The sequence below is a fragment of the Telmatherina bonti genome (assembly GCF_933228915.1).
Source record: "Telmatherina bonti genome assembly, chromosome: 3".
Lineage (NCBI taxonomy): Eukaryota > Metazoa > Chordata > Actinopteri > Atheriniformes > Telmatherinidae > Telmatherina > Telmatherina bonti.
The window spans coordinates 35752868-35776209 of NC_136621.1; the positions used below are offsets into that span (position 1 = coordinate 35752868).

The following is a 23342-nucleotide window of genomic DNA, read 5'->3' on the forward strand; positions in this document are numbered from 1 at the left end:
ACTTTTTGCAGATGACGTGGTCCTGTTGGCTTCATCTGGTCGTGATCTCCAGCTCTTACTTGAGCGATTCACGGCCGAGTGTGAAGCGGCTGGGATGAGAATCAGCACCTCCAAATCTGAGACCATGGTCCTCAGCCGGAATAGGGTGGTTTGCCCTCTCCGGGTCGGGAGTGAGGTCCTGCCTCAAGTGGAGGAGTTTAAATATCCCGGGGTCTTGTTCACGAGTGAGGGATAGATTGGAGCGTGAGATCGACAAACGGATCGGTGTGGCATTTGCAGTAATACAAACTCTGCGCCGGTCTGTTGTGGTGAAGAAGGAGCTGAGCCAGAAGGCGAAGCTCTCGATTTACCAGTCGATCTACGTTCCTACCCTCATGAGCTGTGAGTCGTGACCGAAAGAACGAGATCTCGTATACAGGCGGCTGAAATGAGTTTCCTCCGCAGGGTGGCCTGGCTCTCCCTTAGAGATAGGGTGAGGAGCTCGGTCACCCGGGAGGGGCTCAGAGCAGAGCCGCTGCTCCTCCGCATCGAGAGGAACCAGTTGAGATGATCGGGCATCTGGTCAGGATGCCTCCTGGACGCCTCCCCTCCCTGGTGAGGTGTTCCAGGCACGTCCCTCTGGAAGGAGACCCCGGGGTCTCCTTCATGTCTCCTTCAGACGTCTTGTTTCTGAATTGCAAATGGTATTTTGTCTTTTTAAGCCCTTTGCAGTCGACAAAAACACCCTGGAGGAACCTGAAGCTTTAAGCTGAACAGATTGGCATTTGTCTGTGCTTCAGGATGATCAGCGTATCATGTTGCATCTCCAAAGAAACTTTACCTGCCAAATTAAACTTTGCACAGTCATCGATGACTGTAAAGTCAATGAGAACACAAATTAAAGAGTAAATAACCGTAAATGACTACAGCGCAGGTGCAGTGTTGTCACTGACTGTACATAGTCTAATCCTCTTACCAGAAACAAAAAATAGTCAGAGGGCTGTTATTTTTACCGCAAGTGTCTGTAAATACACTTAGAGTAACTGAATTAGGAAAATGACAAATCAAGCCACAGTATATTTGACTTATACTGGAAACTTCCTTGTTATTGTACTGACCATCTGTTAGCATCTCATCAGATAGCTAGCTAGCTAGCTAGCTAGATGCTTTCTTCTTGATTTCTTTTAAAGTTTTAGTAGTTTTTCTTTCTTTTTTTTTTTCTTTTTTTTTACAGTTTTGAAATAGAAAGCTGCAGTCTTGCACACACACACACACACACACACACACACACACACACACACACACACACACACACACACACTCAGATGCAGTAATGGGTGTGATACCCTGGATGAAGAGATGAGGCACAAGACACCTGATGAGAATGTTGCAATCATTTCAGCAAAAGTGAAACCTCATAATGATGACACAAAGATGATCTGTGGAAAATTTTTTACATTTATTGTTTTTTTTCCACACAGCTGTCTCTCCTGACAGAGAGTTGATGTCACTACAGCATGAAATGAATTACAGTCATCTGATATAAAAACAAAAGGTAATCTAGCTAGTACAGTAGCAGACTTCAGTGCACATTGAATCAGCAGCTTTGAGTAGAAGAGGTAAAAGAGGAGAGTCAGAGAATATCTTAATAACAGATACCAGGTCCTCTTTCATATTTAAAAAATGTATTTTATACATTTTCTTTCTCTGTGTTGACAGCAAAGGATTTAAGGACGGAAAAGCGAGGTAAAGAGGAAGGAAGCGAGAGAAGATGACAGGGATTTGTTGGAAAGGTAGGGAAAGTAACGTGAAAGAGGGGAGGAATTTCTCTTTTGTTGTTTTTGTCAGCTCAAATCTTTAAAACATCAAATGCTGCCCTCTCTGCACAGGGAGTCAATACATTACTCGCCTGTCGGTTAACATTAGGACCACATGGGGGAAGGATGGTGGCGAAAAGGATAAAGGCAGAGGATGGACGTCTCTATTTTGACACATTTCTGAAAAAGCTTTGGGTTTTTGTGCAGAACAGGAAGAGTCATGAGGGAAAGTAAAGAAAAAAGGGATGAGATTGGAAACGGGCAGGGTGAAGACACGGAAAGCTTTCTAGACAATTCCGTATTTGGCCAGGTCGCTGAGCTCCATGTCCCCGAAGGCCTCCCATGGGCAGACCACTGTGATGTCTGTGCCCAGTCCCTCCATGCCGGGGATGTCGTCCCCGAATCTGAATTAAAGAGGCAAAAAAATTCTGATGAATACAAACAGAGATGCAGATATGAAAACTAGCAAAGTATGGAAATATCTCAATCTCACCCTTTCTGGCCTGGTTTAGGGGCCTTGCTCTTGAAGGTACGTGTAGTCCTCTGCTTGAACTTGGGAGGAGCCTTCTTTTCAGCAGGAGTAGCGACGTCTGCCATTTCGTTTGGAGGCTTTAGAAGAAAAAAAATTTCAATGAGATCCCTGCAAAGTTCACTCCCTCTAAACCTCCCCTTAAAACTCATGGACAGGAGTTTCGAACTCTCATAATTGAGACGCCAGTTATGAGTTTGAGTTGCAGACGTTGAGTTTGGAAACAATCCCACCAGTCAGAGAGACAGCAGTGCATTCACCACTTTATTTAAATTGTACAACTAGTTTCCTGAACAACTTCTGAAATCATTAAAACCAAAGAAGACTGGAAACAGTTGTTAGAAGGCCTGAAGCTGCACTAAGAAAATATAAAACAGAACTACTCCTCATCAGCTCCTTTTCAGTCGACGCTGAAGGAGAAGAGGAAAAACCAGGAAAAGCAACCTCCAGATTTTATCCTTTGTAAGAAAATAGCTGAAAGCAGAAAAAAGGCATACAAAGTCCACAGAAGCTCTTTTAACATCTCTTGGCGATACAAGCTATCAAAGCTGGAAAAAGCCCCAAGTCCCCGAACAAGAGCTGACAAAACTGCAGTTTCATCTCACCTTTTGTTCAGTCTTCCTGAAGCTGTCTGATGAGCCTGTCGGTTTCTTGCTTGTGGTGTGCTCTCTCAGTCTGACGGCTCGCTTTTAAAGTCCTCCAAGCCCCTAATCCACTCAGATTCTGCCATTCTTTCATGTGTCAGCCCTGCTCAGCCCTCGCATGCGGCAGCTCAACCACAAATAGGTGCGACAAAGGATAACTCGATATAAGCACAGGGTGTATTTCAAGCTGGACATGCCCGACAACGTGCAAATTATAATACACCGTCGAGGTTATTAAAGGCCAGTAGAGTCAATGATTAAACTGACTAAAGAAATCAGCTGAAAGGTGTCTGTTCATTTTAGTTTTGTCACCAGAGAATTTTTATTTAAGGTGCAAAGAAATTAACTTTTAAATGATACATTTTTTTCCTCAGACTCCAGAAAATCACTGAGAAATGATTCATTACGATGCAGGAAGATCAGAAAGAACTGCTGCACGAAAAAGGATTGTTTTCTCTCTTTTCTCTTCTTCACAACATCCACCTTTTCCCTTTACCACATAGCTACAAGTACTACCTCGTATATTTGCAGTTTTACACAGTTAAATCAGAAAAAAGAAGAATACTCAGTGTGTCCTGCTCAGATACACTAATCCGTCAAACGTATTGGGATGCTTTGCTGGAACTTTCATGATAATCTCCTCCTGAACCTGCGGGCTGTAATATAGAGTTGGCCGACTCTTCAGGAAGGTTTTCAACATGATTTAGGAGGATATTTATGAAAATCTTTTAGACACTGATGTTGGACAAGGAGGCCTGACTCACGGTCTCTTCTCTAAATCAGCCAAAACGTGTTTAGTTGGGTTGAGATCAGGACGGTGTGCAAGCCAGTCATGTCCCTCTAAGTCCTCCTAAACCCTGCTTGGAACATTTTAATTCATCGGTTTGAAAAAGTTTCCAGATACTTCTGGTTTTATGTATGTTGAACAAGTAAATTAGTTGTTTTTAAACCTTATGAAACTGTAATAATGATAATCCAAAAGGTTGATATTTTATACAAACGTCACAGAAATTTTAGTTTGTAGCGAACACGATCAGTCATATGAAATAATTCTCACTTTTAAACATGTTTAAATCTGTAACGTTACAATGAAGGTTTTTAGATTAGTTGCTAATGATAGTCGATCCTGCTTATTACCTCTCTCATCTTTGACCTGCTGTTCTTTTAGCGCTTGAAGCTAATGCAGCATGTGATGTTGATCAGCTCAAACGAGGCTCAAAGGTGAAAAAAAAGGTGGTGAAGGTAAAAAAAAAAAAAAAAAAAGATTTGCATATCCTTTTAAATGCATGCACTAAAAAGAAAATATTCTACAGATTAAATCTTTATTTAATGGCTATTTATGTAGGACTGAGTTTTCAGTTTCAGCTTCATTTAATACTAAACAAGCACAAGTATGTGTGGTCAATATGTGATCAGTATTTAATGTGGATGTTATATATTATTTATCCATGTATTTCTGCAAATTTTACAAAGCTGTGTTTTGGTGACGATGTGGCCGTTGCTGTAAATGGTAAATGGACTTGTACTTCTATAGCGCTTTTCTAGTCATACAGACCACTCAAAGCGCTTTACACTACTTGTCACATTCACCCATTCACACACACACTCATTCTACACACTCATACCCCGATAGGCACATCGGGGGGCAGTTTGGGGTTCAGTGTCTTGCCCTAGGACACTTCGGCATTTCAGGGGAAGCCTGAATCGATCCCTCAACTTACCCGTTGAAGGACAACTGCTCTTCCTCCTGAGCTACAGCCGCCCCTGTTACATCCTGCTTTTCATCACATGTTTTCACTTTGCCACTGTGGCATCTCTCTGGGTAAACACACTTCCTTCCACAGAAAACACAAAAAAAATTACCTGGCATTTGATTGGCGTTGACCATAAGATTGAGTTTAAAGGGGTGCTATGATGGTATTTGGAGTTTTCTGAGTTTTCTACAGTGTTACAGTGTTGAATCCTCATCAGATATGTGAACTTCACTGTTTTTTATCCCCTAAAGGCATGTTTGAGTTTGAGTTCCAGCACGCTCTCTGTTCGGTTTCCATGGCGACGAAAAACGTGTCGTTTTAGAGAGTTTTTTCTACTTCGAAATCCTTGTGACGTCCCGGGGGATAAGGTTCGGTGATTGGTTACCTTCTACTGGTTAACTAGGGCATGTACAAATACATCAGGCGGGTGGAAAACGTGGGATAAAGTTATTTCCAACGATGGCTGGTGAGTTTACCAAAGAGAGACATCCTGCTGCATTCGTTGCTGTGGGTTGCTGTTTTCCACTTTGTTTTCAGGGTCTGATTCAGGTTCCAACATGTAGGGCTGTATGCTATGTGTTGACATTGTATTTTGTTTTTTTTTTATTGAGTTCATATTAGCCTAATCCTTCTGTTTATGAGATGTTACAATGACGGTGAAAGCAGTTGCGGTGCGCGCTCCCGATGTAGTGCAGTGGCGGGAGGCGGGGCTTAATGCGGAAGAGTCTCAATCCACTCGTTTTGCCCGCAGGCTGATCTGACAGCCTACAGAGAGGGTCGGTCTGAAGTAAATAAAGCGATTTGTGACAATAACTCCATCAATCCCAGCCCTTCTGGTCTCAGAAATAAAAATAAATTAACATGAAAATGCAACCATTGGTTGAACAGCAACTGTCAAGCATGGTGGTGGACTAGTTATGGTTTGGGGTTGCTTTACTGCATCAGACCAGCTTGATGTCTGAGCAAACTATTGATCCTGCATCATATCAATGTGTCCGGGTGGACAATCTGTCCGACAAGCAGTTGTTTTAGGTAAAATGGGCAAAAAACTAACTGGGATGTAGTTACTTTTCCACTGGGTAAAAAAAACACATGTAATGTTATTGAAGGGAAAATATTGAAAAGAAAATATGATTTGAAAAAGAAGGAAGAAAATGTAGACTCTACACATCAGGATTGATTATGTCCGGGGTCACCGAGGGGCTACCATCCTGCAGGTTTTAATGTTTCCCCGCTGCAACACGCCGGACTCATTAACAGGCAGGAACAGAAGATGACAAGCTGTTGGAGAAGCTGTTAATCGCCTCAAGTGTGTTGTAGCAGGGAAACACTAAAACCTGCGGGACCGGAGTCGGGGACCCCTGGATTTTGTAACTTTCTACTTCTGGTCACAACGACTCCAGCGCAGCTACATTAAAACCCAGCAGGGTGGATGATGACCAGTATGAAAGACGGTTCCCACACTGGCTGCACGTCAGCTTTGGAGATTAGTTTGAAGTTCTTTTATGGGTTTACACGGCTTTTAATAATCTCAGTCCTGCTTATTTATCGGATTTATTTGTCTACAAATGTTCCAGAAGCCTCTGCCTTTCCAGAAGGGGCCTGAATGATGCCCACGAAGATCCAAATAAAGCCTCGGTGTATGTTTTGTTTAGTTTTGTTTTGTTTTTTATCTGAGGTCTGTGCACCAGCCTTACTGTACGTGTCCAGACAGCACAAAGAGCTTTTTTTTTTTTTGACAGACATCAAAAGGCTCCAAATTAAGTAAAGTTTTTATTTAAAAAAACGTTCTGGTTATTTTTTTTTTCATCCATAAATTTTATAAAAATGGTTTGGTTTTCATTTTTATTATTTGTTTAGTCTAATCTTTAATTGTTACATTTATTTATTTTAATTTAATTCTATTTTTTTTTAAAACTTTTTTAAATTTATTTTTACTCCATTCTTGCACTGTTGTACATCTGTTATCTATGCATCTACATATTAAGTTTTTTATTTCTATTTTCTTTAACTCAACTCAACAATATGAATTACTTTAAATGCTAATTTAATTTAACTTAATTTGATTCAATTTAGAGCTCCAATATTGAACAAATTGTCACAGAACAGATCCTAAATCCATGAGCTCTGCATCAACTCTGCATACAAATGCATACCTGTTAAGTATCCCGTTTGGCCAGAAAACTCCGGTTTTGTTTTGTTTTTTTAAAAAATCCATCTTTACAGCATCTTTCCTGCATTTTTATTTTCCGTTACATCTTCCAGCTTATACAGTGAGAATAAAAACCGACTTGAGGAGACAAACCCCTTATTTTAAAATCCAGAACTTGACAGGGATGCAGATGCAAACATTACATGACTGGTTTCTTCGGTTCTTTGTATTGAGATAATATTTATTTTTAATACAGAATGCCCCCGTTTGGTCTGTTTGGGTATGAAGGTGGGTGTTTTGTTGTTTATTACATTCGCTCCATGTACAAACACTTCCAGGTTGTAAGAAAAGTGCTACACCTGTTTATATAGTAATATTTGTTTGATCACATTAATAAATTCCTACACAATGACGACTGATACTGATATTTGTTCTCATATATTGACTTTTATATGGCAAGAGTCTTAAAAAAAATCTCAATGAACCTTTTACTGCATTGTGTCCACTACAGCCAACATTAATTTAAAGGCTGTTTTCTGGGATATTCACAAGTCAGGATTGTATATTTTCAATTTGGTCCTTTCCGTGGATATTAGAGAGTCACCCAACACACTGCCACTCACTGAAGAATAAACAAATATAGTATAAATTTCATATAGAAACATTCCTGTTTATAAACACCAAGTTTATCTCTGTGATAAACAGAACGAGAAAATGATACTCATCATTTTTATAAAATATTTCCATTTAAATATGACATTTTTTAAGTAAATATTTCTACAGAATAGATAAATTTAAATCAATTACATAGAAAGTTATTATTTTAAAGACAAGAAAAGCTTCTTGTGTGCTTCTTGTTTGTAAAAGTAAAAATGTTGCATGTGAAAAAAATGGGAAATTGTTTTTAATAATTCATGTCTCAGAGGGTTAAAAACCAATAAAGACGGCCTTAAATTTCACTATATTTGTAAACAAAGCTGTGTCCTCATACCACCTGCGTAGAGATCTGGAGCATGTGATATAAGAGATGAAGAGACTTGAACTCTTTTTCAGGAGATGAGTCACATGGCGACAGATAAAGAATACTTAAGCATTCATCTCTTAAGCTGTGACCTCATGTTGTGGCCTGGGAGTGAGGAGAAAACTGACACTGTAAGTGGATCCTTAAATGGCAGATTATCAAAATGACACAAAAACTCAAGAGGAGGCTAAAATATGACAGACGCAACATGCCTCCCGTCTCCTGAACATCATTTCCACCTCATTCAAGGCCATTTTTCTTTTAAATCATTCATCATTGCTTTTCTAGAGCGTTCCCACATCTTATCAACTCATCCATCTGTGACTGTCTGTAATGAACTTTGCTGTGTTTTTCTATTAAATAGCACATCCACAACATTTGTTGCAGTTTAGACTAATGATACAGTTTGGGTCTATTTTTAAAGAAACCGAATCCATTCAGAGGACGGTAATCTTTCAGGGTGCCTGATTTAGTTTCTCTGTGGAGCCTCATTATGCAAGGTGCCAGGTATTTCACATGGCAGGACACATTAATGTGGGATTAGAGCGACAGGGAGGGGGGCGAGGAGAGGGTATATAAGAAGATGCTGTGAGGAAGAGCAAACAGATAGAAGCTGACCAGCGATACATCGAGCAGAAGCCAAAAGCACCTCTACAGGAACAGGTAAGATCCACTCTGATGCAAGTTTGTGGGAACTTTACAGCCATCATCATCATCTTCTTCCTTCTTTGTATGAACTTTAAAGATAATTTTCTTTTATTTTTTGTTTAATTTAACAAAAACTCTTTATTAGTATTAAGAATGAAATGAATTCTTCTTGTCTTAACTCTTAAAAAGTGAACTTTTCCTGGTTTATATCTAGAAGAAAACAGTTTTCTGGTGTTTTTATCACTGATTTATCTGAGAAATGAAGAGAGGGAAAAAAAATGAGGAAATGACGAAGGTTTACTGAAAGGAAAATCTCAGAAACTTCTGAATTGTGACACCTTGTTTGATTCAAGATGATCTCATTTCAAAGACAAGAAATGATCATGATTAATCGCTGGTGTGGGGTTAAGTGCATGTTAGGGATAATAAATGTGACAGTAAATATGTTATCAAAAAATATATTAAAAATTATATTAAATGGTCAGTTTAGTTTTTTTTTTGTTTTTTTTTTTTTAACTTTCACAGGTCATGTCAAATTAAACTATTTAAAATATCCACTTTCTGTCCCTGCTTGCTCTAATTCAGGGTCTCAAAATTTAAGATGTTCTCTGAAAAGCATTGACGGTATAACTAATTACACCAACATAATTAGCTAAACAGATGAGAAAAAAGAAGAAAAATGCTCAAACAGCAGAACAAAGTGACAATTGTGAGAAATGACTGCAGTTTTTTGCTGCTTCTCCATCATTTAGGGTTGAAACTGGTCAGATTTCGTAACATCAGTGATGACCAGCACTCACCAAAGAAGCAGAGCTCTCTTATTAACACCAGCTGTAACTGCGATGAGGAGTGTTAAAAGAAGAAAGCGGGGTGTAAAATCTCACAACTAGTTCATCTTGTGTTAAACCTTCAGGAAAACACAACATGTTTAGCCTTCTCTGCAGAATGTGCCTTTTTGACAGATTAAAGCAGATTGTAAATGAGTTAAATCACCTTATGGAGTCAGGATTTATTGACCCACAGTAAGACTATCATCTACTGTTCAGCTGTTATTTTAGCCCATGTACCCATCTACAACAATGCCAAGAAAAATAGACACAAGCTCTTTGCATAACGGCGTCAGCTTAAGGTGCTACGGCAGCCGTGGATTATAATTTGACCTCACCTGGGAGATTTATATTATCAAGCTGCAGGGGAGCTGGGGCTTAGGGATGGAGGAGGATTAGGATAAAGGGAAAGGGTGTTAAAGATCAACATTAAGTAACACGTTGTTGATTCTGTTGGTCTCAGATAAAAGATGGCAGACGCAGCCGTTGCAGCACCCGCCGACAAAAAGGCTCCTCCCAAGTTCAAGCAGAGGACCACTCGTACCTTCAAGAGCAAGGCCCCTAAACCAGGCCAGAAGGGGTGAGAGTCTCTTCCTCCTACTTCTTCCTCTGGAAGTTTCTGGAAAGATTCAGGGCAGCTGAAACATTTGTTTGTGTTGTAGGTTCGGAGACGACATCCCCGGCATGGAGGGACTGGGCACAGACATCACAGTGGTCTGCCCATGGGAGGCCTTCGGGGACATGGAGCTCAGCGACCTGGCCAAATACGGAATTGTCTAGAAAGCTTTCCGTGTCTTCACCCTGCCAGCTTTACCCACCTGTACGGCCGTTTGTGCACCCATCTCGCCCCGGTTCTCCATGGCCTCCCAGGATACTTTATCTCTTCCTGTAATGCACAAAGTCTCCTCCTCACAGCCGTTTCAGAAATGTGTCAAATAGCATTACAGTTTGTAAAGATATATAATGTATTTCTTTATTTATGAATGCTTCACTGAGCAGTAGCCCCCCCCCGACTTCCCTTTCACCCCTTTATAGATCCACTTCAGACTGATTTCTCACCTTCCTCTCCTCTCTTCGGCCTTTCTGTCTCCGTCCCCCTCTTTGGAGTTGTTTCCTGTAAATGTACAGCAGTTTGTGAAAAAGAGATTTTTATTTTTATGGATTCTGAATGTATGTGTGAGAATAGAAAAGCCACAGTTTTGTGAGATTGTTAAAAAAAAAGAAAAGTTTCCCCAAGAAATGTTGACTTAAGTCTGAGCTCACATTCATACAGTAAAATAAAGTATAACTTTAAAGTATTTCCTGACTCTGCCTGAAACCTCTCCCTGTAAAGTCCAGATGTGCATCATTAAAGCTGCTGTAATTAGCCGGAGTCTTGACCGATGGTTGTGTTCAGCAGGTTTTTCTAACATGTTTGGTCCTGAGGACTGAAACTTGACCCATAAAGACCCAACCCATGAAAAAATGATCAATAAATCCTAATTTTTTAATCGAAAGTCCTGATTTGTCCCTTTAACATTATGTAAATTTAATTCATACCTGAATTATTTAGAGATATTTACCAGTTATTACTAAATGTTATGTCAAATGTTTTATAGTGTATTCTTCTGCTTTCTGATGTCCATTAAGGGGCAGAAGACAAAAAATCTGGTTGATCATAAAGTGATGCCAGATGTCTCAGAAACTTTATGTATCATACATATTGCGCTGGGTTCATATGGGTTAAACTGCCATTAACTTGTGAAACAAATCTGGACTCCTCTAAAGATTCAACTTGACTGATTTTCTCTGGTTTTGTTTTGATTTAATCAGTTATTCTTTATGACTTAACACATAACCATTACTTAATCACACCATATTAGTTATAGATCCCCACAATTTCATGGCAGCATCAGTGTTCGGCTCACACCTCTGGATCAAAATACTGCATCATCCCTCAGACAAAGTGCTCGACTGCCATGAAATCTGGTTTTGGGGTTTTTTTTTTAAGCTGATCTTCCATCTGGGGTGACCATCTCCTGGAGAGCGGCAGTCCTGCTATTGTTAGAGGTTTCCCTGCTTAGACACACCAGACACCTATCAAACCTAATTAGCAGACTAGTGCTGAACTTGAAGGTAAACTCTGCACAACTTGGCCGATTACCCATTGATTAATGACAGGTGTGTTGCAGCAGGGAAACTCCCAACACTTGCAGGACTGGATCGCTCCAGGACCAAAGTTCCCTACTCCTGATCTGGGGTGAAATCAGGCTCAGATTCATCACATACTTGCAAAACTGGTCTTCCCTTTGGAACCCACTTCACTGTAAATCATTCCATAAGGTCAGATGTTAAACACCCCCCCCCCCCCCACACACACACGAAGACTGAATAGTTAACTGTGTGACATACCAAACGGTCATCTTGCTGCTGCATCAGGGATCCTCAGTCCTAGTCCTTAAGGGCCAGTGTCCTGCAGGTTTTCTAGGAATCCCTGCTGCATCTGATTCAAATCAATGTGTGTGTAGCAGACATGTGCAGAGCTTGTCTGGGTTGTGTGTGTTCTCTGCTCTAAATGTAAGGCTGGAAAACCGTCAGAATCTTCAAAAATAAGGTTTTTGGTGGATTTGGTTCACAGCTGTGACAAGGCAACAACTCTTCATGCATAAAAACTGCAGATAAAATACAAAATTCTGATTTTCTTTTAATAGCATGTGCAATAACTTTAAAAAATTAAGATGCTTATTAAATATTCATCTTGACTGACCTGGTAAAAATCCCAAATTTATTTAATAAATGTCTTTTTTTTTTTTTTGGCAGCACTTAGTTTGAAAGCCACTGCTTTAAATGACATCTTTATGGCACAAAGTTGCACCATGGTTCAAGCATTTCATGTCAGCAGCAGGTCGGTTATATCATCCCAAACATAAACGTCTGCTGTTGTTTTAGATCAAGAACCAGAAGAGAAAGTTGCAGTGACTTTACAAGCTACCTTTCTGGGTAAAAACAAGTCGTACAAATCCGTACTCTGGTAAATCTGGTTACTAAAATCCTTTTTTCCTTTGATCATCAGTGTATGGACATCAGGGAATCCTTGATTCCAATATTCAAGAATGAAAACTAGCGTATGAACTGGTGAAAATATGGAGTTCAAACGTCCAGGATTGTTTACCTCTGCAGTAGAAAATGAGTTTTCACCGTTACTACATTTAAATGTATGGAAACACCTTAACGCCTTAATTAATTCAGTTAAAAAAGAAAAAAAAATGAAGTAAATACAGGGGAAAAAAAAAACTAGAAAGAGAGAAAATACGACTAAACCAAATAATAATAAAAATAAATAACTAATGTGAAATTATGCATAAAATAAACATAAAAATTAATTCACTTTGAAAAGAATAAATAAAAGCCATAAACCCCCCCAACAAAAAGCATTGAGTTAATGAACAATTGAGCTAAAGTCTTCATCGCTCAGCTCTAAACTCTACAAAATAAAACTTATTCTCTGCAGTAAAATGATTAAAGACAAAAAAAGAAGTAACCAGGAGGCTCAATCACAACAAAACATTTTTATATAAAACATTTTATATGGACATTCAATAACAAAAAAACTTAATGGCAGTCGAGGGGATACAGACGGGACAGAGGGAGGACTGTTCATTGAGAAAACCATAGTTACTATGAAGAATGACCAAGTTGTTGTCTATAATACAGTGGCAAGAAAACCGTGACGGGAATGAAGCCGCACCGCCGGATTGTTGCAGCAGCCATTTTGTTTGTCGCAGGCCTTTTTTGCCAAACTGTGCTCTTTGTTGTGTCAGCCAGCATCAAACCGCCGGCTTCCCGGCAACAAGTTTAGTGGTAAAGAAAAGAGCAGCCTGGCTCTGCTGCTGAAGTCAGATATGAAAAGACACAAGATTCATGCAAAACTAGTTTTTCTTTTCTTTTTTTTCTTTTTAAACTCGACATTTTCGCTCATGCTGGTTTGTCCATGCCATCGGCAGCTCCATGTTTGTATTTTATTCATTTCTTTTTTCTTTTCCTTTTTTGTAGCACTTTTAAAGTTGGGAACCAGAACATGCTGGGGACTGTTTGCATCTTTGGCTGGTGCCTTTTTTTTTTTTTTTTTTTTTTTTCCTTTTTAATGTTTTGTCCAGAGCACATTCTAATATGAAGATATTATAAGAAAAAAAAAAAAGAGTAACATATCATGAGAACAATTGTGACGCTCCTGTGTTTCTTCCACGTGTGACGACTGGAAAACACAAAGGCAGCATGGGAAATGGTTCTCAACAGTCCTGTTTTAGCACAGCATAGATCATATCCCACACTGATATTTACCTTTTTTTTTTTGTTTGTTTTTTTTTCCAGAGCTGGAATATCAACCTGCGGACGTACGAATAATAACACTTTCAGACGTTTTAACTGGATATCTTCAACAAACCTGAAGCGACCACACTGGTAAAGCCGACAGATTTGACCACTGAAATGTTAGAAAACTGCTTTCAGAATAATCAAACAAAAAATAAAATTATAAAAAGAAGAAACCCGGTTGGTTTTAATCAAAGTGCCACAGACCTATGCTCGTTCATTCCAGATACACCAGCCAAATATGGACACACTCACGCACTCACACATGGAAAAAGAAAGAAAAATCCAGCTGATTTTTGTATATTGTACAAATATAACTGAACATCATGCTGGCAGATCCTATAATTGTTCAAAAAAACTAACGGAAAAACAACAAAAACAAAAGTCTGAACTGACTAAACATTTAACTTGAGGATAAATAAATTTTGGTAATGTTGCCTGCACGCCTTCAGTGCTCCGGAGCTTCAACGCAAAGCAGAAAATGAAACTTGAAATGTGCACGTTACTGGAAAAGGAACAACACTCGTATGGAAAGAAAGTAAATAATAAAAACAGCCATCATTATGAGAATAACAACAACAAAGAGAATATATTTATACATACGGCAGAAAGATGTGCTTTCCACAAATCTTTGGAACAAAAAAAAAACAAAAAGCCCAAAAAACAGAAAGCCACATTATTTTTTTTGGAAATATAGGGTACAATAGTATAGAAATATGCACAATAGTAACATGTTTTGCATTAAATATTCGCTATTATCTCACTGACTGAATCTCTCTCGCTCAGTAATTGCTGTTGGCAGCATCTTAACCGCAATTACCAACTAAAACATGTTTCAGGAAGACTCGTCCGGTGCTTGATTCTAGAAAAGATGAGAGCACGGCGGGAAAATCCAAACGATACATCTCTGCATTAAAAGGTTCAGCAGAGACCTGAACCGCGGGGCTGTCGGATGTAAACACAAGTAAACGCGTGTTCTGCAGTGTAGTGTCGCGGTGTAGTGTTGCTCTTTTTGTAGTGTGGAGTGATGGTTTGCACATGAAGTGTCGTGAAATCTCGTGCGCGAGCGGGAAAGTGTGACACGTGGTTGCGTTATATAGTTGAAAGGTGGGAGATATAGATGCTGATTCTCTGGTTTTAACCCCAAAGTTCACGGCGGAACCTCCATCGCTGCAGCGACTGCTGCGCAGCCGGGTTTAGAAAAGAATAATAATGGGTTTAATAATGATGAGAATAATTACAACAGTAATAATAATAATAATAATAATAATAATAATTTGGTAACTTTTTTTTTTCTCTAAACTAATTTCTTTGCATATCATAACAATTTTAAGTTTAAAGGTTTACCATTTCCACATACTAAGAAAACTTGAGGTAAGGAACAGCTCTAATAAACCCTCCTCCCTCCTTCAGCTTTCCATAATCTCTCCAAGCTGCCGTGTCCAATCTCCTTCAAAGCGGAAGCCAGCGGGGATGGAAACATCTCTACCATCCACCCACGCGCAGGAGGTGGGCGCTTTATCATATCGCGTCTGCAGGCGCTCTCTCGAGGCACCTTCTCTCTTCCAGCTTTCGTTGTTGTTGTTTTTTTTTTTTTTGACACCTTGATTGCTTGTTTCCCTCTCTTTTTCCTTAAACACAGCGTGCGTGTGTGTGTGCCACACAGCGCTCAGCTCTTTCTACGCGTGGCAGCTGTTGAAATGTCCGTTATCCACATACAGCCTTTGGAAGAACATCTGGGCTCCGTCCCCGTATCTTGTGCTGCTGAGTGCTGAGGGAATAAGAGGGGGAGACTATAATACAGCCGTGCAGTAGGGAAGGTGGCCGTTTTCAGTCGTATTTCTTTTTTTTTTTTCTTTTTTTCCATGTAAAGGCCATCCTTCAGTCTTTAATACAGCATTCCTCTATTTCTGTAGTAGCGTAGATAAGAAAACATAGAGACTGCTCTGGGGTGGGATCTGAAATATCTTTGCTGTGGTCAACTCCACACTTTAAAACGGGGTGCAGTTCATCTCCACAACAACAGGGGGAGCTCTTTCAGAGGAATTCAATGGAAAAGAGGAGCTCCTGGGAAATGTAGTGTCTTTAGTAAGGGGCAAATCTACTGTAGCCTCCCCTGTACAGCGTGGCCTACGAAGGAAGAGAAGAAATGACATTTAGAGTTAAACTTTCAGACAATAACGAGGCAAAATAAGAAGAAAGATCATTTTAAATGCATGCTGCAACATCTGCTGTGTTGCACTTTAATCAGCCATTCATGCGTTTATTTTCCAGTTAGATGATGAAATCATTTGAGCAGATGTTCTGCGTGGTAAACTCGAGATATTTCAGTTAATGCCAATGCGCTTTGAGCTGTAATGAGCCACAACTGTTGTTTCCTCGCCCAGTTTGCAGAAAAAGTGTGTTGCTAAAAGTTTAAGCGGGAAAAAGATGCTCAGTTCATTTACCGCCAGCACAGGATGGAACAAACCTTCAGGACAAGTAAAGGTCATACTGCACTGATGTGTTCGTCAGTCAGTATTCAAACCGAGCTCAGATCAGGAGGTCATCTTGAAATGGATCCAAACCAGTGGAGTAGCCTCATATATACGCGGGTTAACTGAGTTTACCCTCTTCTGAATCCCATGAGATGCTGCTTCCACAACTACAAACGTCCGTACACATGTACCTACGTTGCTCAGCAGCTAAGTGAAGGTTACCAGTATGCTGCACTGGTGCCATTAGCCATCAGCTTTAGCTTGAACATAGACATAAACAAATATGTATATATGTCTATGAGCCTGTCTCTCACTAGTCTGTGTGAAAGTTTTGGTTTTATCATCTCATAACTTTTTCTGAAACCCTGAAATGATGCGACAATGAGCAAATATTCTGAAGAATTGTTGGGATGAACTAAATAAAGTAGTTTTACATGTAACTTTTTCTGAAAGGGTGGTTTTCTGGGCTACTTTCTCTGTTTTGTTTTTTAAAGGGCAAAAAATTGAGAGTATACCCACTTCTTGTACTATCCACTGCACCGCTGATCCCAACAGATTTACGAGACAAGTTAACAGACTGAGAGGCAGCGGTCGTGTTAAACAAGGTTTAACTTGAGGAAATACGGAAATCAGCGGCTAAAATCCACATCTGATCAATCTGAGGTGTTAGATGGAGGAAGTGGGACGACCGGCTTCATGAAACCCAGACTTCCAGCGTATGAACTCACCATGGCTCCAACGCCGTAGGCAGCTGGAGCGAGTGCAGCGTGGTAGGGGTCTGCCGTGTAAACTCGTCCGTAGCTTTCAGGAACATCACATGAGGTGCAGGAGAGAAAGAAAATGGAGGAAATGTGATGAATTACTGGAGAAAACTACAGGAAATAAAGTTTGTAATGAGGAACCTGAATTAGTTTTATCCTTTATGATCTGGAGTTGGCGAGAAGCCGGAGTGTGTGCGTGGTGTGTGACGGACAAGGCAACGCCACATAAATGTTAGCACAGCGAGTAAAAGTGGAATAAAAATGTGCAAATCCAACAAACCAATATTTCCCTCAGAGAGCTGCCAGAAGGTTTTCCTTCTTTAATTCAGAATACAGAATTTCACAGTCGTGATGTTTTACTTGTGCACACACACACACACGTTTCTAAAAGTCCTGCATATTAATGTTTAAGTAGACGATGGAATATTCCAGCATTGCCGTTTCGTATTCAGTAATATTTTTCCAAAACTGCTCCATAATTAAAAGGAATTTTTTGGCAATTTTTCAATTCAATTCAACTTTATTTATATAGCGTCAAAACACGGCAATGCCATCTCAAGACGCTTTACAGACAGAGGGGAAAACATAATGAAGGCCAATTCATAACAGCCTACTTTAATCTCCTCCCTGCTTTATTTCCGAGTCTGAATCTCAACGTTTCTGACTTTCCAGCTTTTTAATCACACGTTTATTCCAAGACGAGACATTTATTCATGACCTACCAATACACTCACTTATCATAATTCATATATTTTTATTCTTATTTATATTAGCTTAAAATATCTGCAAATCCTTGGACACTGCATGAAGTCTTCCTGTTGGCTGTAAGTGGACACATGAACGCTGAACCCTCAGAGATGGAAGGAAACAAGATGTTGTGGGTTCTGGACTCACCCGTCGCTGTACGCTGCAGCCGCGGCCGCTGCCGCCGCTGGGGTCGCTACGGCAGCCGGCTGGGCGTAACGATATGCTGCATAACCGCCCTGTGAGATGGCGATGAAGAGGAGGGAGGCAGAGGAAAGCAGGAGGGAGATGTGCAGAGAGGAAATGAAGGGATAGGTATGGCGGAGGAAAAAGAAGGTGAGACTCCTGCTCTGTTTGCCGTTTCTTCTGCAGTAAACAACACTAGTGCTGAATTTAAAGAGTTGTTACATTGTGAGAGAAAACTGCTGAGAAAAGCGAAAGATTAACAAGCAGACGGTCAGCAAAACTGGATAATCTGGTGCAGTCCAGCATTCACAAGGATGTAGCTCAGGCTCTGTGTGGCTCTCTCACTCCATAACTAACTCAGCGGAAACAGACTCATTAGCACGTGATGCTTTTGACTCTTTGCAGGATGCAAGTGCTTCGTTTTCTTCACTGCGAGTTCGAACAGGGAGGGAGAGAGAGTTCACAGCCATAACTGCGCCCCACTCCCGTTCCCTTCCAGAAACACACAGTTAGAGAAAAGGGAAGGGGTGGCAAGGTGATCGTGTCATTATTTATGTTTGGATGGACAGCTGATGAACAGAGACGCCGATTTAAAATAAAATAAAATAAAGAGTATTCTACAGGTTGGAAGAAGACAGTCAGCCAGTTGGATTAAAAAAAAAAAAAAGGCAAACACGCTCTCTCGCATGGCCAGCAACCAAACACAGACAGACACGGCATGCTTTCCCAAACTCAGAACACGGATTAGGTCAAATTACCCTACAAGAACAGAACAAGCACACACCACTGCATTCTACCCTAAAGAATCAGTCATGACCAAGTCCCTGCATTCAGGACCACACAGCAGCTGCTATGGGAAGAAGGCTGGACTAGGAGGGAGGAGGTTGGTTTGGAGCGAGGGTGGGGGGGGATGAAGTGGTGGGAAGACAGAAAAGTACTGAACGAGTCAAAATAACAACTAGACGGAAAGAAAAGCTGCTTTAAATGACTAAAGTAGAAAAAATGAATGAAGAGCAACATAAAAAGGGAAAAAGGTGGAGGAGGGAGTAGAAGGGAGGAGGGGGGGGGTCAGCCTTGTAAGTACGTCGGCATGCTGACACTGATTCAGTTAGCATGCCACAGGTGAAACAGATAGGGAGATTCCTGGAAGGGGTCTGAATTAAGCGTCGGTCTCGTCCCACAACGCCGATGTGAAGTCTAATGACGCCCCATTACATCCTTTTTAAATCAATAAAAAACTAAATCTTTACCCTTTGTGTTTATGTCATGTTACTGGACCTGAAGTGTGAAGGTGAGTTTCATCACGCTGAAGGAGATCGGTGTTCAAAAAAGTGCGAAAAAGTTTATTTTATCCGAAGACTGCATCATCTCCAGGCTGATACCTGATGCTCTGGATGGAGCGAACATCTGCTTTTCCACTCGCATCAGCCGTTTTTAGAGCTCCTACATTAGAATACTCCCAGCTACATGAAACGGTGAGAAAATTAAAACAAAAGGCCACGTAGCACCACAAATAAATCTAACCCTGAAAGTTTTGCATTGAGCTACAATGTGCAGTAGTGTGTAGTCTTGAACCGCCCCTCCTTCCATATGTGGACCAGGAACATGGAAATTATACGTAGAAATTAAGTATTTTTAAAGCGCCTTTCTAGATTAAAAAAAAAAAAATATATATATATATATATACATACATATATATATATACATACATATATATATATATACATATATACATACATGTATAAGTGTATTACTAAATGAGTGTGTACAGTTTTAAAAGGATTGAAAGTGACGACTTTTTCTTCGTCTTCAGGAGGAGCTGTTTAAATGTAAATGTTTTCATTTTACTGGAGATGGGTTTGGGATCGTTACCATGGTGAAATGTTACCAAGCAACCAATCAGGCTCTTTCAGGTGTTTTAATATCTGATGCAACTATTTTACATTTCATATTTCCATCAGTTTGGGGAAAATCCTGAACATGACGGTCCCAAATCGTGCCAAAGCCTCTGGCATGTTTTCTGGCTGCAACACACACCTCTCCTCGGCTCACACACCTAAACTTTTCTCTGCTTTTCTGTTTCTGTTTTTCTGTTTTCTGAGTATTTCTGATGATGATTCAGTCCCACATCAGGGTTTTTCTTCTCCTTTGAGGTGAACACATCCAGATTCTGTCCATCTTCTGCAGCTTTTTCCCTGATGTTTCCTCCACTTTTCTAACTTTCCCTCAGATTTCTTAACAACACACTCCACACCACATAATCCACCAACATACGTAAAATCTTCAGGTGATCCCTCTTCAAGATCAAAGTTTTCATTTTTTTATCCATTAACTGTGTTAATGTTGGTCGTTTTATGTAGATGCAACCAATCAAATGGCAACGGATGTGTATTATCTGCAGTTTGCAGAAACAACAGAGGAATCCTTTCATGTGTAAAAGGCTCGATGATCTAAAGTCATGACTGGACAGAAAATTAGTTTTTAAAAAAAAAACATGACCAAAGAAATAAAAAAATATTAAATAAGGTCTTCAGAAAACCCAGAAGGCTGTTGCTGAAGGTCCCTTTAGGAAAGTTTGGATCCGTTGAAGGAAAACTGAAAGGAGAAGTGGCTCAAGACTTTCGCACGGTACTGCAGAAAAACGATTATTTTTAATCTTCTATTTTTATATGTGCTGCTGCAAACAAATGAGAAGTAGTTAACTTACAGACTGAATTAGTTCAATTTAGTCTAAATATAACTAAATTATACCTCAGTTGCATGAGTTTGGTAACACCTCCCGATTTAGACATTATTTAATCTAAAAGAAAAAAGTCCTGATAACCTGGAGAAACTGATATTTTCCGCATTAAATCATACTGACTTTTCTCCCCCTTCCGTAAGTCCACCCATGTCAGAATCCAGTGAGTTAGTAGAAGAAGACAGAGAAGGAATTTCAGTCTCAGATGGTCAATAATATCTAGCAGCACGCAATCATTGGAGACGAGGAGGATGCACACTGGCTCTCACACAGAGTGTGTCAACCCTACCTGGGGCAATCTGCCACTAATGTCCTGAAACACTAGTCTACAGAGAGAACAGAAACAGCTATTGTCAACCTGGTCACACACGCGCACACCATTACACACAGGCACACACTCATAATCACATTGGTACAAACTTACTGGCAAATGCACAGAAACAAACCGTAGAAGGGTCTACTCGGGAACTTTAAGTGTGTCCTGCACTGAGAGCTGTGTTTCTCCACTGAAACACTGTGTATTAATGGAGGAATATTACACAGTAGGACTAGTATTACTTGTTTAAATTGGATGTGACATGAACGGGGCAGCAGGGACGAATAAAAACACCCGAAAGTAAACGCCTCTACGGGTTTGATCCGTGCCGTTTCACACTTGAAAAACCCCACAGGCAAGAGGAGGAAAACGTAGGTGACGAGTTTAGCCAGGAGAGGAGAGGCAGGAGTACTTACGTAGAGTTCAGCCGCACCGTAAAAACCATCCTGATAGGCCATCACACTGAGAAGGAGACAGGCGACAGCAGGGGGGGGGGGGGGAGGAAGGAGAGGTAGAGAGTAGAACGGTGCCGTGGTGGAACGGCCAAACGAAACCAAAAAGTTGGTGCGATGCGCCACCGTGTGGGCAGTGCAGGGAAAAATAAACATGAGTGACGGTTTAAAGGGAGAGAGGGGGGGAGGGGGAGAGAGAGGGGGGGGGGAGGAAAACGGTGCCAAACAGATTGTGAGAGAGAGAAGAGAAAGAAAGAAGGGTGAGATTATTACACACCGTGCAACATGCAAGGCAAAAATACCACCTCTTTGTGTGACGCAGCGACTTTTTCAGTGATACTACGGCTGCTGCAGAGGGAACACTGAAGCATGGGGGGGGTCCAACTCCACTAAAGCCAGCTGGATACCAGCGCTGGAGGACTGGTTTCCCTGCACCAACACACCTGATCCAAATCAGCAGCTTCTCGTCTACATTTTCATTCATTTGGTTCGGTGTGTTGGAGTTCGGAGACAACAACAACCTGCAGGATTGTGGAGGGCTGCAGTTTGATAGCTGACACTAAAGCATCTTCTCATCGCCGCTTGGAAGCACAAGGAGATGGTATTTCAGCTCAGCAAACCAGCAAAGTCAATGATATCTCAGTAAAAACTGTTCCGACACACAGCATGCACAGTAACAGATCACTGTCGGCATCAGTGAAGCCGTGCGTTTAAAGACGACAGATGTCTCCTTTCCGTTGATAATAAGCCTTTACAGGTCAGTTTGTTTGTTTGTTTATCCAAGCATGTTGGTTTGGAGTTTACCCCGGGTATGCAGGGATGGCGGGTTGCGGGACGGCGGCCCGGACTGCGCTGTAGACGGGCCGAGCTCGACCCCGGAGATGAGCGCCTCGAAAGGTCGCGGCGGTGGAGGCGGCGGCGGCGGCGGCGGCGGCTGCTGCCGGGTACGGAAACCCTGGTACTGACACACACAGGCAAGTTTCAAACTCAATAATACACACAATAACATCCATAGTTAATATTATTCATAATACTCTTTGGACTGGAGATACAACGTCTCATTTTAATTAAATAACACAGAATAAAATCAACAAAAGAAGGGAAATAAAACAGACATTAAAAGACGTGTTTAAATTGACCTTTGCTGTGACGTGATGCAATACAAATAAAGCTGAACTGAGTTACCTGTGTAGAGCTCAGGGCTGTACATGGCTCCAACCATTGGACTCAACTTCCAGCCGGCTATAATTGATAAAAAGCACAACAATAAAACAAAACATCACTGGAAAGTAACTTTAAACAGCCAGAAAGTACGACATGCGTATTTATCCTCTGCAAGTCTGCTGATCATCGCTCTTATAAAGCCTCGCTTATCAAACGCTGCTCCATCCACAGATACACAGATATCTACACTTGTTTTTCTAATAAAGTCATGATCACCCCATGTGGAGTCAATTTAATCCTGTTTTCAGCAGAAATGCTGATTTAAGTCATTTTCATAGATGTCTACAGAAATCTGATCTGAAACCGAATCGTAAAAAAGAGTCAAAATGTCGCAGGTGTAACTGAGCTGAATGCATTACCGTATGGTAGCGCTGCCAGGCCCTCTCCGTTGGAGTACGGCGTGGTCATCTTCTTGTTTGTCATGACTCTGGCTGTTGCATTGTTGACCTGGACCGCAAACAAAAAGGTTCAGGTGTCGGTTTAACACACGTTAGTCGACACACAAGCTGTGAGAAGCTTTGTAAAAAAAATTTAAAAAAAAGTTGTATATTCAAATCTTTTTATAAATAGAATGAAGACTGGAGCTGTCATAGGAAACTTCTGCTTTTCGTGTGAGGTGTCATTATACTTTTATCAGGATTTTTCTCTCTTTTTTTTTTTTTTTCTCTTTTACTCATGACAGGGTTAATTCTGTTGATGGGCAGCGATGGTATTTGATGCA

The 23342-nt window shown here is 40.7% G+C and overlaps 3 protein-coding genes across 6 annotated transcripts in view; 1 reads left to right on the top strand and 2 right to left on the bottom strand.

Moving 5' to 3' along the window:
* Positions 1–2082: 2082 nt before the first annotated feature.
* Positions 2083–2393, bottom strand: LOC306774610 (retinal cone rhodopsin-sensitive cGMP 3',5'-cyclic phosphodiesterase subunit gamma-like; the record flags this gene model as incomplete). The annotated part of the gene is made up of 2 exons (XM_079264728.1): positions 2083–2200; positions 2290–2393. 2 exons carry the CDS (start codon positions 2391–2393, stop codon positions 2083–2085), a joined length of 222 nt encoding a protein of 73 aa, XP_079120854.1.
* A 7448-nt stretch (positions 2394–9841) lies between these two features.
* On the top strand, positions 9842–10151 carry LOC306754281 (retinal cone rhodopsin-sensitive cGMP 3',5'-cyclic phosphodiesterase subunit gamma-like; the record flags this gene model as incomplete). The annotated part of the gene is made up of 2 exons (XM_079238239.1): positions 9842–9951; positions 10034–10151. The coding sequence occupies 2 exons, from the start codon at positions 9842–9844 to the stop codon at positions 10149–10151; spliced, it is 228 nt and encodes a 75-aa protein (XP_079094365.1).
* Positions 10152–12904: 2753 nt separating this feature from the next.
* The window catches only part of rbfox2 (RNA binding fox-1 homolog 2), a 44328-nt gene continuing 33890 nt past the window's right edge, over positions 12905–23342 (bottom strand). For 2 of the 4 annotated variants that reach the window (XM_079264603.1, XM_079264605.1), the window contains 7 exons: positions 22981–23068; positions 22583–22639; positions 22202–22358; positions 21362–21407; positions 17854–17942; positions 16927–16999; positions 12905–15851 (listed from right to left, as the gene is read on the bottom strand). In XM_079264603.1, coding sequence (XP_079120729.1) covers positions 15807–15851; positions 16927–16999; positions 17854–17942; positions 21362–21407; positions 22202–22358; positions 22583–22639; positions 22981–23068 — 555 coding nt within the window. In that variant the 3' untranslated portion in view covers positions 12905–15806. Of the gene's footprint in view, positions 15852–16926; positions 17000–17853; positions 17943–20918; positions 20956–21361; positions 21408–22201; positions 22359–22582; positions 22640–22980; positions 23069–23342 lie in introns of those variants that run through there. The other 2 variants (XM_079264604.1, XR_013771829.1) reach the window with 2 other exon arrangements.